Consider the following 15,507-nt stretch of genomic DNA (forward strand, 5'->3'; position numbering starts at 1 on the left):
ATCTATAGTTTTGTGATATATCATGTTAAACCTGCAGTACTGTGATAATTTACTCAAAATAAAAAAAACATCTATACAATTACCACTTACATGTGGATACGAGTCCTATTATATATTTTTTCCTTGGCTGTAATTACATGTAAGCATTACGTCGGATAAGGACTAAGTTAATCTGTCATGTAGCCGTAGGATGAAAGCGCCGTGTAAACTACCGAGGGACTTGATTTACATTAGTTTTGATAATCGGTAACGCTCTATAGCCGGTTTTGCGCTAATGGACACGAATGAAGCTCAATGCATAGCCAAGATAATTAGGGTGTGTTTGCATAGGCTGGTTTCCAACCCGGAACAGTAACACGGAAAACTGAGCAGTCAATTAGCACGTGATTAATTAAGTATTTGTTTTTTTTAAAAAATGGATTAATATGACTTTTTAAGCAACTTTTGTATAGAAACTTTTTGCAAAAAATACACCATTTAATAGTTTGAAAAGCGTGCGCGCAGAAAACGAGAGAGATGGGTTGGGAAAAAGGGGTGCTGAACACACCCTTAAAGTGTACTCTTCCACAGAAATAATAAACTTCCAACTCAAATTTGGCCCAGCAATCCAAATATGGTGAGTGCTAGGCAGCCAAATAGATAACTCGTCTGCTACTGAAAAATAACGATTTCATGGTTTTCGGCTACAAGTTGGATGTGAATCCACATACCACATTTACGCCCCCACAAACCCAAGTGGGCGCACACACCTTATTTTTCTACCACTTAACTTTATTTCAGCTGTTCACCGCCTTGCTGCTAACAAAGGGCCTATTTCGTACAGTTCCAACTCCTAAATATAACTCCAGGAGTTGAGTCTAGAGTGGAGTTGTGTAGCTGTCTAAGGCCCCGTTTGGTAGGGCTCCAAACTCCAACTCCTAACTCTAAACTCCAACTCCAGTGAGAGCTAGCTCCGGTTGAAGTTGAAAACTCGTTAAAAGTGTTTGGCTATACTTTCAGTTCTAGATCTGAAAAAAAAAATGAAAAAATGAAAAAAAACGAAACCAATCGGCCCCAGCCGCGCCGCCGGCCGCCGGCCACGCGCGCCGCCCGTCCTCGTCCCGCAGCCCCCGGCCGCCGCAGCCCTTCGCCGCCGCCGGCCTCCGCCCGCGCGTCGTCGTCACGCCCCGTCGCCGTGGCCCCCTACCGCCGACGCTACCGTAGCCCGCCGCCGCCGGCCTCCACCCGCTCGTCATCGTCACGCTGCGCCGCCTGTCGCCGCCTGTCGTCATCCCGCCGCTGCCGCAGCCCGCCACCGCCGCCGGCGCCCGCTCGGGATTGGGAGGGGAGGAGAGAGAACGGGAGGAAAGGAGGATTGTAGGGGTAGTTGAGTGGCATTTTCGTGTAGATACTCTAAAAAATTAGAGGGTAGTGGGTCTTTTGGGATAGAGTGGAGCTGTGGAGCAGCAAAAACCCAGCTCCACCCCGTAGTTCATTTTTTAGGAGTAGCTCTGCCAACTCCACTCCAAAAAAAGGTGGATCTGGATCGTTTGGCACAACTCCGGCTCCTGATAAGTTGGAGTGGGAGCTAGAGCTATGCCAAACGGGGCCTAAACCCAGCTCCACAACTCTAGTACATTTTGTGAGAGAGCTTCACCCAACTCCACTCTCAATTTTGGTGGAGCTGAAACTGTTTGGCTGAACTCCAGCTCTAGGAGGGGTGGAGTTAGAGCTGGAGCTGTGCCAAACAGGCCCAAAGTAACAGTGCCACCGTGAAGGAACAGCAGTGAATTGTAAATAGTAGAAACAAAACAGTACTAGGCAGGGAAAATGAAGTATTATTAGCACTAGTATGCGTATCAATCAACAGTCGGCAATGCACAGAAGCATTGATCAGTCACTCTTGCAGAAGAAAAAACATGAGTGGTCAGTAACAGTCGCGTTCTCTTGTTACATTGGCCAGAAAAATGTGAAACGATGAAACACAGGCGTACATGATAGAACAATACTGCATCTGTAGGCGACCTCTTATTCTTTAGTATCGTGTCACTATCCCCCCGTGCATGTCCTATCATCAACGGAGACTTGTCGTGCTAAACCAACTCGTCCCAATGCAACTCATCCCCTCGAAGAGTCTGCAGTCTCCGTCTCAAGAACCACGACAGCCTGCCATGCATCTATCGAGCGCGAGCAGACGGCCGATTCATCCTGACGCTTACACCGTTGCCGCCATCTGCCTGCCGGCCACGCCATCCTCCTCCTCCCCGTCGCTCCGGTCGACGTCCACCGTGCCACTCCTGTACCGGCTCGCGCACACGAGGTACACGGCGAAGTCCGCGACGGCCAGCACGGCGAGCAGGAAGAAGAACTTGTCGAGGTGGCCCTCGTTAAGGTCGGCGGGGATCCAGCCGGGGCGGCCGCGCACGGCGGTGGCCTTGGTCACCGCGCTCACGATGACGTCGCTGAAGTAGTTGCCGAGCGACATGGACATCATGCAGAGCGCGCTCCCGAAGCTCTTGAGCGCGTCGGGCATCTCCCCGTTGAAGAACTCGAGCTGGCCGACGTACATCATCACCTCCGACACGCCGATCAGCGCGTACTGCGGCACCTGCCACATGATGTGCAGGTCGCTGCTCATCGCCGTGGTGGCGCCGGCCTTCCTGAAGTGCTCGACCGTGCCGGCGGTGGCCATGGCCATCGCGCCGAGCACCAGGCCGAGGCCCATCCTCTGCAGCTCGGTTGGGCCGGTGTGGCGGCCCGTGAGCCGCGACACGAGCGGGCAGACGGCCCGGCGGTACAGGAAGATGGTGGTGGCGACGGTGAGGATGTCGAAGGCCGACATGCTGGAGGGCGGGACGGAGAAGCCCGGGAACCGGGTGGTGCGGCGCATCGCGGCGCCCTGCACGACGAACAGCGACGCCATCTGCGTGAACACGACCGAATAGAGGATGGTGCAGAGCCAGATGGGGAGGAGCCGCAGGATGCTCTTCACCTCCTCCACCTGCGTCACCGTGCACAGCTTCCAGGGGTCACGCGGTTGGGTGCACGTGCCAAGCTTCGGGTTAGCGCCCACCACCGCCGCACGGTCCAAGAACCTGCAATACATGGCGAGTTCAGTGCGTGCATGCGTGATCAGTTCACAGCTCACAAAACCACACAACACTTTACCTGAAACCTTCCGTGTGCAGGAGCTTCCTCCCACCGGAATCCGCCTTCTCGTCGCTCTCGTAGAGTGTCACGGCGCCCGGCGACTCGCCGGCCTTCCAGTTCCTGCACGCGGCGAACGCGACCTGGAAGATCCTGCCAACCGGGTTGCCGCTGGGGCGGATGTACCGGTAGCGGAGCGTGCCGCCGAGGAACAGCAGCAGCGCGGTGGCCGCGGCGGCGGTGGAGACCCAGAAGCCGAGCGCCCAGTTGCCCTCGTCCTCGAGGAAGCTGAGGAAGGTGTTGGAGAAGAGCGAGCCGAGGTTGAGCGCCAGGTAGAAGTAGCTGAAGAAGGAGACCTTGGAGTGCGACTCGGCCGGGTCCTCGCCGTCGAACTGGTCGGCGCCGAAGGTGGCGACGTTGGGCTGGTACCCGCCGTTGCCGAACGCGATCATGTACAGCGCGATGTAGAAGATCCCCAGCTCCGCGCCGGAGTGCGGCTCGCAGGGCACGTGCTCCGTGCCGCACCCGACCGGCCTGATCAGGTACAGCCGCGACGACAGGGACAGCAGCGCGAGGCCCTGCAGGCAAAACACCGTGACGCGAACGAGTCAGCCGCGTGATCCACATCTCCTGGGCGTACGCGCAACGCGACCGCGATGTGCCTTGGGCCGATCGACCGACCGGTCGGCGCCACCACGTACTACTCTATGCCTCTACTATATGGACCATCCACTTTCGACACCAGCATACGTGCAGATACAATCCACCCAGTACAGAGTACAGGCCGAATTAACTCCACTCTGGACAGATTCTCCCGCACCAATCGCTGTTACTTTGTACGTACGTTCCTACGCATCTATAGACCATCATTTCCCGTGAAATGGGCAATCAGAACGGAAAAAACTGGTCACTGATGATTGCCCGACCAACAGATCAGACCGAAGTAGCTAGAAACATGAGATCAATCGATCGCACCGAGAAAGGCGCGTGGTTTTCAGATAGAACTGCGGAGAGAGAGGGATGTGCCGTGTGGTGGTGCTTACAAGGACAAAGATGGCCTGGAATATGGCGCAGGTCTTGTAGCGGCCCCAGTAGGAGTCGCTGAGGAAGGCGCCGATGAGGGAGAACATGTAAACCGTGCCGGTCCATTTGCTCACGTTGTTGGCGGCGTCGCCGTTGCTCTGCTGCAGCACCCTCGTCAGGAACAACACCAGGTTCACGTTTACCCCGAAGAACGCCAGGGTTGCCAGACCCTGGTTCACTGCACAACACACACAAAATAAAAAGGTGTCAAGGCCTTCAAGAATAATTCTAAACAAACATAAAACGATGCACACATGCAAACAGTGCGCCGCTTAACTCCCCCATGAAAGCAGCAATAAAGCCAAACTGTGGTAGGGCGATATCGTACTCCACATACCCTACAGATCGATCGATCATTTGATCGCTATGCATGGTTGCTACATCGTGGATACCATGTCCGATGTCTCCTACGGAGATCCTAATGTGGCGCTAGTAATGCGTGCGCCCGAATCCCCCGTGGCGAGGAACCCTCCAGTTGTGGGCGTTGCATGGCCGATGTCACCTCGTCATGCAGCATTCCGCGTAAAGACCCGGCGCCTACCGCCACTTTAAGCCTCAACGTCGAGTCACCTCAGACCGACTTGCACTGTTGCGAAAACACTTCACTGGAAAGCCCAGTCATCGACTTTGTCTCCATTTTTTGCTGGCCCGTCTCAGCCGGGAAGGAGATGGTGAAATCAGCAGAGTTCAGCACAAAGTACTTACGAAGAATAAGGCCGCCGGCGAGCCATCCGCCGGACTTGCCCTTCACCGCCGGTGAGCCCTTGATATCCACGGAGCCATCGAGGGTGTACTCGCAGCATACATCCTTCGGGGCGTTACTCGTCTCATCGCCTTCCACGACGATCACCCTCATCTTCATGTCTCCGTCGTTGCCAGACTGCAACCATCAAGTTACATGCTGTCAGTTAGTTTCCAGTTTCATGTGCTGCCATGTATACGCATGGTGTTTCATCACTGAACATGGAGACAAAACTGAATCTTGGCTACAGACCAACAAGCTACAGAAACAAGCTGAAACCGTGTAGCTTTGCTAACATATATGCCAAGAACGATCAAATCATGAGCACGTACTAACCATTTCTTGCTCCTCCTCGGGCTCTCCTCACCGGTGGCCTCCGTCGGCTAATGCAACGAGAAGCTCTGTGTGAGGAAGCCGAGCAGGAGGAAGAAGAGGAGGGGATCTATGGAAGTGGTTGTGTCTGAGCAGAGAGGTCTGGGATTTATAGAGCTCAGCTGCAGCTGGCTAGCTGGCTCTGCGACTGTGAGTAGGATGTGCAGATCACAAAAGGGAGGTGGAGGAGCGTGCGTGTCTTGCTCGCATGATGTCACAAACAGGTATTCTTAGGTATGTGCATCACACCGAGACGTCGCGCTCGACGATGACTGTCGCCGTTTTTCCACCTCTCTTTTTTTTTTTTTATCCCGTTCTCATAGCCCGGCCATCGTAGCACGCAAGAGCAGCCTTTTCCCAAGAAAAATTCAGATCGTTCCTGGCAATCTCAAGTGTGCCTTTTACTCTTATTTGTGGTCGGTTGGTGTGGCTGCTCGTGTTCTGTTTCAGTAACTTATGTGACTTTACCTGGTTAGATAATTGGCAAACGACGAAAAACTTAGTGCCGAGTCCAGCAATTTGTCTGGTTTTAATCAGGGTTTATCTGCACAGGAATACTACATGACAGCATATATAGCCCGCCGCATCTTTTTCACTCGCCAGTCTATTTATGCAGGGTAATTGCAAGCTGCTAGTCGACCCTGGAAATGGGTGCACGCCAAAGATGCCCCTCACGCTTTCTCTTGGAAATCCAGAAATGGAGTGGCATTCTACATTAGACTGCTACGCTTAGTCGTGGTCAACCAACCATTCCTTCATATAATCACATCTGCTTGAGTAAATGAAGGCCGAGACTGGAACTCTGGATTGTTTGCCCCTGAATATGTTGCCACTTGCCTGTGTGAACACAACCGCACGATGATTATTCTACGAGGCTGTACGGAACACGAGCCTCGTCTCTACTAGTAGCTGGCTAGTGCATCGTCACTTCGTCAGGTAGAAATGGCAAAAAAGACCGAGGCCCCAAAAAAAAACTGAACCGAACTAAGATCAGATTATTGTCATGTTTTTTCACTAGCCAAAATTTTAAGTTGAAGGTTGTAATTGCTATAATTAATGCTATCTCGATGAATTGATACGTTATATGATGTTTGCTACTATTATCTTGTGATGTTTAATTGATAAGTTAAACATGTCCTCAAAGAGGGGAAAGTGATGCCAAAAAAATTGTTCTCATTTCCGCTAATTCTTCTGTCTCTTAAAAATAGTCACATATTCTGGTCATAACCTAAAATAGTCACATGTAAGAACTGGTATTGATTTAGGTTACATGCAGCGGCAGCCTACTGACCTTATGTATTGGATATCCGTAGATTGAACGGGAATAAAAATATAAACTAGATGACGTCATTGATTTGTGGATATATATATATGTTTAACGATTTGTCTTATTAAAAGATTTACATAATATATAGTATTATTTATTTTGTTGTAAGTTGTTTTAAGCATAATCTGTATCTTATCTATTTACACAAAATTGTCAAATAAGATAAATAGTTAAACATATATATAAAATAGTTACAGCGTTACCTACAACGGAGGGAGTACAATGCACGAGCCTAGATAGGCTTGCACAAGTGGCAGGTGAGTGTTACTACTGTGTTAGTCCCTTAGAGATAGGGATAGCATATTTACTGCCATCCATGAGTTTAAGCTGCGCGGAATGGATCGAGCTAGCTAGCGCGAGCTATCGTCGCTGCATGCTCCGCCGCTCGGTGTCGGAGGTTGCGTCGACACCAGTGGACTGGCGCCAGTGGCTGCCAATGCGCCACCAGTTGCCACACTCCCTTATCTCGTGCATGCATTTGTCATTTTCGCGGGTTTGCGCAGCAGCGATCGATCGATCGATCGGAAAGCCGTTGTTTCGGGCTGCCGCCTGCCGCCGGCTGGCTCTCGCCGGTTTCAGGGAACAGTTAACAGTGCGCGGATTGACGTCCAGGGTTCTTCACAGTGGCCGCTGTGCTTTACAGCTCAACGTGGGCTCTCTTCCACTGATGGCATGCAGGGTAGTGTGACGATACATCATCGGCCGGTTGCCATCGATCGGATCATATATCACACGCACGCACGGGCGTCATCACGCCGGTTGAGGGGTGGGCGTGTGGTGGCGCCTAGTTCGCTGTGGTATTACTGTCGTCAAGCGTTGTCAAATCTTTGCTTCTGTTTTTCTCTAGCCACTGGTGGTTGCAACTTGCAACTAGAGGAGGAGGCTAAGAGAGATCCCACATATCTCGGTCACTGTATGTGTCGCTATATATATTGAACTGAATCAATATGCATGCCAAGGTGTCATTCCTAAGGTCATGTGCGATGTGGTCGGGACCTATAGAGTTTACGGAGAGTGCTACAAATCGAAAGTCTGATATTTTTTAAAATATCGGACGGTGTTGCAGCGCATACGGAGAAATGTTTCACTGACCAATAAAAATTGTTTCAAGAGGAATGTTTCAGTGCCGCAGAGAAATGTGTCATTGACAATAAAAAATTGTTTTAATATAAATGTTTCAGTTGTTTGTATTTTGGAGAGAAATGTTTCATCAGTCTTGAGAAAATATTTTATCACCGGGTTAAAAAGTTGTAACTAGATGCAACACTTGAAAACTACTACCTGCAACATAAAGACAACAATATGTGCAACATCGATTAAAAACACAATGAAACATCATTCCACGACAAGATGCAACAAAAAGCAAATAATGGGACGACTCGATCAGGCGGTGGGTGAATGCAACAGTTGAAAACTACTGATTGCAACAAAAAGACAATAATATATGCAACATCCAATAAAAATACAATGAAACATCATTTCACGACAAAGGTGCAACGAAAACAAATAATGAGACGACTCGACGAGGCGGTGGGCAGCGATGGAGCCGTCGGCATGGCCGGTGAAGAGGAAGAAGAGGTGTGGCGCGGAGAGAGGTACACAAGCAGGGCAGTGATCGGCGGCTCGTTGCACACCCTAGGCTCCAGCTCGAGCAGCGCGTCCACGGCGACAGAGAACACGAACACGCGGCCGCGGGAGTCGTCGACGGCGAAGTACTTGATGAGCCCATCCGCGTCCTCGTAGGGCAGCGTGGTCGCCGCGGCGGAGTACACGCCGTCCCCCGAGCCACGCGGCCGCGACGAACCCCTGCGGTGCCCTCCGGTCACCGGGATGGCGAGAAGAAAATGGGGAGAAGAAGATAAGACATAAGAGATAAGGATGGGGAATGGCGAATGGGAAATGGATTGGTTGAATAGTTAAATGACTGGGTCCCACCATACGCAGCCGTCCGGCATTTTGTTTTCTATCGAACGTCAGGAAGCATTTTCGAGAGTCTACCGTGTGCCGAGGTAAAATGCGAAAGGGCTAATCTGCAAATTGCCATAGTTTTCTTCCTTATTTAAAATGGTTTTACGTAGAATGTTTTTATGGGTGTGTTTAGATCGGGGTGTAAAGTTTTGGCGTGTCATATCGGATATATGGATACACATTTAAAATATCAAACGTAGACTAATAACGAAACAAATTATATATTCTGTCTGTAAACTACGAGACGAATTTATTAAACCTAACTAATCTGTCATTAGCAAATGTTTACTGTAGCAACATATTATCAAATCATGGCGTAATTAGGCTTAAAAAATTCATCTCGCAAATTAGTCGCAAACTGTGCAATTATATATTTTTTCTATGTTTAATACTATTTACATGTGTCCAAACGTTCGATGTGATATGTTGTAAATTTTTTCCCTGGGAACTAAACACAACCATATCAAAAGTACCTAGGAAAATGTTTCACAGTGGACCATAAATATACACTTGGTTCAGTGTCCAGACACTTCACACGACCGCGCACAAGCATCCGGCCATTAGGTCTACCCTGTAAATTGTGGTAAAACACGCAATTGTTACAAAACAACTTCTAAATCTGATGCATTGCAATCGGTATAGTCAAAGTGAGAAAGAAAACACTAGTGAACTATTTCCTCCGTTTCACAATGTAAGTCATTCTAGTATTTTCCACATTCATTATGGATGTTAATGAATCTAGACATATATATCTATCTAGATTCATTAGCATCAATATGAATGTGAAAAATCTATCTTGATGCTAATGAATCTAGATAGATATATATGTCTAGATTTATTAACATCTATATGAATGTGGAAAATACTAGAATGACTTACATTGTGAAACGGAGTACTACCCCAGGACGTTTACTCCTACATTGCATACGGTCTTACATCATGTAATATTAGAATTGTTTTTCTCATTTCACATGACCAAAGGCCATCAGCAATGTGGATAGACAATAGGACGTCAGGGCATATAAGAGTTTCATAGATGCTAATTAAATAAGTATGGTAAAGAATGGAAGGCTCTGTTTGGTAAACCTCTAACTCTAAAATTTAGTTTTAGGAGTTGTGTTCAGAGTGGAGTTCTAGAGCAGTCAAAACCTAGCTCCACATCTCTAGTTCATTTTGTGAGAGCACTCTACCCAGCTCCACTCCCATTTTAGGTGGAGCTGAAATTGTTTGGCTGAGCTCCAGGAAAGATAGAGCTGGAGCTGTGTCAAACAGGGCCGAAATGGATTATAATTCTTTGAGAAGATGTTTTCTCCTGTCGCTCTTATATGTCATCTAAATAGTAAAATTATGATAGATTAATATGTGATATATCACTTTATAAATATGTAAGTTTAAATTTGATCCCCATAAGTTGTAACAAAAATAACCAATTTAACTTAAACTAGTACACACAAGCATATCTATTTATTTTAACTTATAGAAGTCAAATTTAAACTTGTATATTTATGGAGTGATATATTAATATATCTTGCCAAATATAATTATCTTAATTCTTCAAAACTATTTATTTGATAAGCACGATACGATGGAACATCCCTCTATGGGTTAAAAGAGTTTCCTGATAAAACATGCAATTGTTGGAACAAATTGGCCGAACAATCATGGCAAGGGCTCCCACCCCTCATTGGAGAGAGCCTAAGGTTGGATATAGGAGATAGTCAAATAGGAGGAGAGGAGGGATGAGAGTTAGAGTAACCATATATTCATGGGATGGATTGGGATCCCCCTTGTCTCTGGAGGGCCCTATCTATTCATTGACAACGGAAAATTACATTATTGCCCTTGACTCGTTACATGAGAGTGACATTGCTCTAGGGGTGTTCAATCCTCTATCTACTAACTTATTAAATAATAGAAAAAAGGCTCCACACTTTCTCTCACGATAAAGAAATTCTCATATTAATCAAGAATAAGAAAAAAAGGGAGTCCATAATAAAGTACAATTTAAAAATAGCTGAAATTTGAAATTAAAAATAAGTAATATTGGAAGAGGAAACTAGAGTCCACATTGGTATTCAATTTAGAACCAAGTGAAATTTAGAATTAAAAATAAAAAAAGTAAAAGTAAAGGTTAGAGTCCATATAGAAATACAATTTAGAAATAACAAAATTTCAAAATTTTTAAAAAATATTGGAAAACAAGTCTAGATTTCATATAGAAATATAGAGTGTATTTAGTTCACGTCAAAATTGGAAGTTTGATTCAAATTGGAACAATGTGACGGAAAAGTTGGAAGTGTGTGTGTGTAGGAAAGTTTTGATGTGATAGAAAAGTTGGAAGTTTGAAGAAAAAAGTTTGGAACTAAACTCGGCCATAATTTAGAAATAACTAAAATTAGGAATTAAAAAAATAAGGAATATTGAAAGATGAATTTAGAGTCCATATAAAAAATACAATTTAGTAATAACGAAAATTCGGAATTTAAAAATAAGGAATATTATAAGAAGAGTCTAAAGTCTACATAGGAATTTAAAATAAATTTGGATCTAAAATAAAAATACTAAAATTGTAGAGTTTAAAGTCCCTATAGAAATGTAATTTAGAAATAACTAAAATTTAAAATAAAAAAATAAATATTGGAAGAAGGACCTAAAGTCTATATATGAATATAATTTAGAAATAACTAAAATTCGGAATTAAAAATAAAAAAGTATTAAAATATGAGTTCAGGGTTCATAAAAAATACAATTAGAAATAATAGGAATTTAGAATTAATAAATAAGGAATATTGAAAGAGGAATTTAGAGTCCATATATAGGAGTACTATTTAGAAATAATTGAAATTCAAAATTTAAAAATAAAAAATATTGAAACAAGTGTTAAGTGTTTAGAATCCATATAAAAATAAAATTTATAAATAATGATAATGCGGAATTAAAAAATAAAGAATAGTGGTGTCATGGTTATGGATACTACATACCTAATAGTAGTTGACTAAATCTCGGCAGGACCCACCACATACCATGTCCTATACGGAAACCGACTTCAGATATGGAGGGAGTTCCGGATAAGGAAAGACAACCAGAGTTCTACATGGAAACGACAAGGACTACTCGGATTGTATCCATATTGGTTTCCCTAGTTCTACTTGGACAAGGGGACACCTATGGGTATAAATACAAGCCCCCCTAGGAGGACAGGGGGACAGACACTCACCATGAGACGATCAACACGATCGACAACCACCATGAGACGATCAACACGATCACCACGATAGGGACGACCACCTCATCAACACCCAACACAATCAACATACAAGCCTACATACGCCAAGACACGCCGCCGGATATCGACTTCAGGGATAGGCATGGCTATTCCCCTACGGTGTCTCCGGATACCGTCAGGAGATACGAAAGCGCTATCTCTGATCTCGTCGGGCACGGATTCGAGGAGGAAGACTACCTTGTTGTCGACTACGAGTTAGACCTTCAAACTGACATGTCAACAACAGTTAGATAGGCTACCCACATATTGTACTGGTGTGATTATGGTGAATAAGAGCAATACCGGCTTCGGCCAACAGGATGTAAGGTTATTACCTAACTACTCAGGGGCCCGAACCTGTATAAAAATCCATGTCTCCATCTCTTTACCTCAGTCTCACATATATCCTAGCACCAACGATCCCCATACTGTCCAAATACCGTAGTCGTGACATCAAACGTCGACAAGTGGAAGTAGAGGTTAGAGTACATGTAGTAATACAATTTAGAAATAACTAAGATCAAAATTGAAAGTAATTAATAACTATCACGTATGATCAATTTAGTAAATAATTTAAAACTATGTTGCTATTTTAATAATAAAATGTGAAATATATATATATATATATATATATATATATATATATATATATATACACACACACACACACACACACACACACACACACACACACACACTATTATATAAGAAAAAAAAGATACTTTTCGCGCAATTTGCATGGGCCATCAATAGTGTAGTTATGTTATTAGTTAACACGATAAGAGCAGGTACAATAGTAGACTATAAGCCAGGTATAAACATATTTTAATGAGATAAAGGAAGAGAGAGAAGAGCAGCGGGCTACAGATTTGTAGCCAGCTATAGCTAGGTGTAGGACTAGGTATTAATAGTATAGTAAGCAACTATTGTATGAATTGCCTATTACATTGGTTATAGATGATTCGTAGCTAGAAGTTGGCTATCCTATTAAACTTGCTCTAACCCTAAGAGTGGGGTTTATCCCTAACACAGTGGTTAACACTGAATGTGGAACAATATATATACTTAAAAAATCATGTCATCCTCACTAGTCTTGAGCCAACGCTTGGAAAACAATAGTAATGATTTTCATTTGTTTCAAGGTCCAAACCTGGACCTGGTACAGAGTAAATTTGACGCATGCAATGGGTAGACTGTAGTGTGAGAAAGAAAAGAGGTCTTCCGCCCTCGCATTGCACATGACCTAATCGGTTCTACTGTACACTCGTAACAGTAGATGCAAGATGTGCTAGCTGGTGCTCGATTCGGACTACTGGTAACTAATGTCATGCGATCATTGTCCAAGGCCAGTCCTAACTTAGGTCTGTGCCTGAGAAGTAAGAATTGATCACATCCACGGTTGCAGGGTTCGGTGAGATGACCAATCGATCGATCATTGTAGATGGGACTAATTATCGCTGCTGATAATGACTCTCAGGCAGCTGATGGGCGCCGTTCGCGTGGTGATTAACCTGACGGCACGCCGCTGTGCGGGGTGAGGCAATGAACTCGTGTACCTTCATGCTGATAATAACATTTTCCTGACAGTCCTGCTCTCAAAATATCATTGCATGCTGCTTAATTCAGATTGCCCGTCTTTGACCGTTAAACTAAATGCAAAAAACATGGAGAGATATCACATTGGACATGCTGTCAATCAGATGGGCGCCATACGTTTGGACTCTGTATTTTCTAGTGTCCTGGTTCACTGGTTCTGGAATGAATACAATTACACAAACCGTCCTTTGTAATGATATTTCGAGAAAAATAAACCTCCGCTAATTATTTCCCCCCAGAAAGCTACATATATATGTCTTCAGGCTGAATCAGGCAGACGCCTCTGACGAATTCCACGTACGTCCTGATAGATCGATACTACTAACATCTGAGCTGAGATAGCTATGGTCCAAGCTTTGCAGCGCATTGGCAGTACGGCAGATCGATTAAACCCAGCGACCGTTTGGAATCCTAAAGGGCATGCATGGTCGACGGCTCAAGATAACCAAAGGTTACTAGCTGAACAATCCTACCCGTCACTGCCTTTATCACGCTTAAAAAAATATAAAAACCAAAACGTGCCTGTTCTTATAGCTATACTATGAACGATCAACCAATGCAACGTAAGTGCACGCACGCTAGCTTACTGCTACTAACCACATGCATGCTGCATGCATGCCAGAATCACTATATTCACTGCCGTGCCGATGATAATACATCAACTAACCCTTCGTGACATGTGGTTAGGCCAAAAGAGACAACCCCTGATCCAATCGATCCTCCCTCTCCGAAACCGTGCGCGAAACGACACGCGCGCATACATGCACAGCAACGCGCGGCTCGCGAGCACTGGCCCGCGCGCGGCCCACGTACGTCGACAGCCGAATCCCACGCGATCTCCCGGCCAGGACGGTCGCGCGCGCGGGGAGGCTAGGCTTCGGGCTTCCTTTTTCCGGTTTTCCCCCGCTTTTCTCGCGGCCGTATAAGCGGAGGAGAATATCAACGCGCACGTAGGTGTACGCCCGTACTACTACGCCTCTCTCTCTCTCTCCTGTGGTTGGCATATCGCTCGCGCGCACGCGTGGGCTTTGGCTGCCATGCATCCGCCCTGTCACGCTCCACTCAACCCCCCCGATCGGCTATCGCAAGGGCTGGGCCTACCCGATCGTGACCGTTCCGAGGGGCACATCGCCGTCGACCATCCAATGCCCACGACCGGGGCGGTCACGCATCCATCCATCCACCCCCTTGTGCAGCAGCACGACAGCTACTACTTTGGTAGGGGTCCTAGCTATAGCTACTGCTCCCTGGGACGTGGTACGCGCTTCTGCTCATGGACGGATCCGCGACGACTGTGATGCTGCCATGCTCGCACGCTGCGCGCTAAAGCCGCGGGCCACGCGAGACCGCGAGAGACACGAAGAAGTTGGGCCAACTGTTTTCAGGTTTCCTGGTCACGACCCCCATGTGTGACCAGATCGCGCGCATGCAGCATGCACACACTCCGCCGGCTCGGCGAGCGTACAGAGCTGGCTGTTCCCCTGTTCCTGTTGGTGCAGGCGAATCGATTAGTTGGTTCGACTTCCGCGCATATGTGTTCATTGCACGCGCGGGCAATGGGCGATGGAGGGACTAGGGAGCCGCAATTCGGGAGCAGGGTGTACTGTACTCGCGGTGTACAATGGTGGCGAGCAGCGAGATCGATCTATCGGCGCATCCCCTTTCTGGTCCTGCACGGGTAGACGCTCGCATAGTTCAAGCGATCCTGACCTACCGTTTCCTCTGCACAGGTCGTCCCTTTAGGCTAGCTACCTTTTAGCAGAGTTTAGTGTGTGACAGTGTGTTCCCTGTCATATGGCCGAGCTTTTCTTGTGTGTGTGTGTGGGGGGGGGGGGGGGGGGTTTACAGTTGAATGTACCCAAATGTTCTTGTCGGTAAGCCAGATATGATGATCGGGGGAATATAGGCCATCCATACGACGACATATTGTCAGGTGTGTGTATATTGTGAGTCGTTATCACTTTTGTCTGCACTGTACTAGTGATTTACTCCTACGTGTCTGCAGCGCTACATGAGCTGCATTTTGCA

General features: G+C 46.5%; 1 protein-coding gene across 1 annotated transcript; it reads right to left on the reverse strand.

The window, feature by feature from the left end:
- Positions 1–1,903: 1,903 nt before the first annotated feature.
- LOC4330372 (protein NRT1/ PTR FAMILY 7.2) lies at positions 1,904–5,520 on the reverse strand. Its single transcript, XM_015772266.3, has 5 exons — positions 5,288–5,520; positions 4,915–5,089; positions 4,170–4,387; positions 3,148–3,704; positions 1,904–3,074 (listed from the first exon to the last, which is right to left on the reverse strand). Exons 1-5 carry the CDS (start codon positions 5,288–5,290, stop codon positions 2,195–2,197), a joined length of 1,833 nt encoding a protein of 610 aa, XP_015627752.1. The 5' UTR covers positions 5,291–5,520; the 3' UTR covers positions 1,904–2,194.
- Positions 5,521–15,507: the final 9,987 nt, after the last annotated feature.

The sequence above is a fragment of the Oryza sativa genome, chromosome 2, assembly GCF_034140825.1.
Source record: "Oryza sativa Japonica Group chromosome 2, ASM3414082v1".
Taxonomy (NCBI): domain Eukaryota; kingdom Viridiplantae; phylum Streptophyta; class Magnoliopsida; order Poales; family Poaceae; genus Oryza; species Oryza sativa.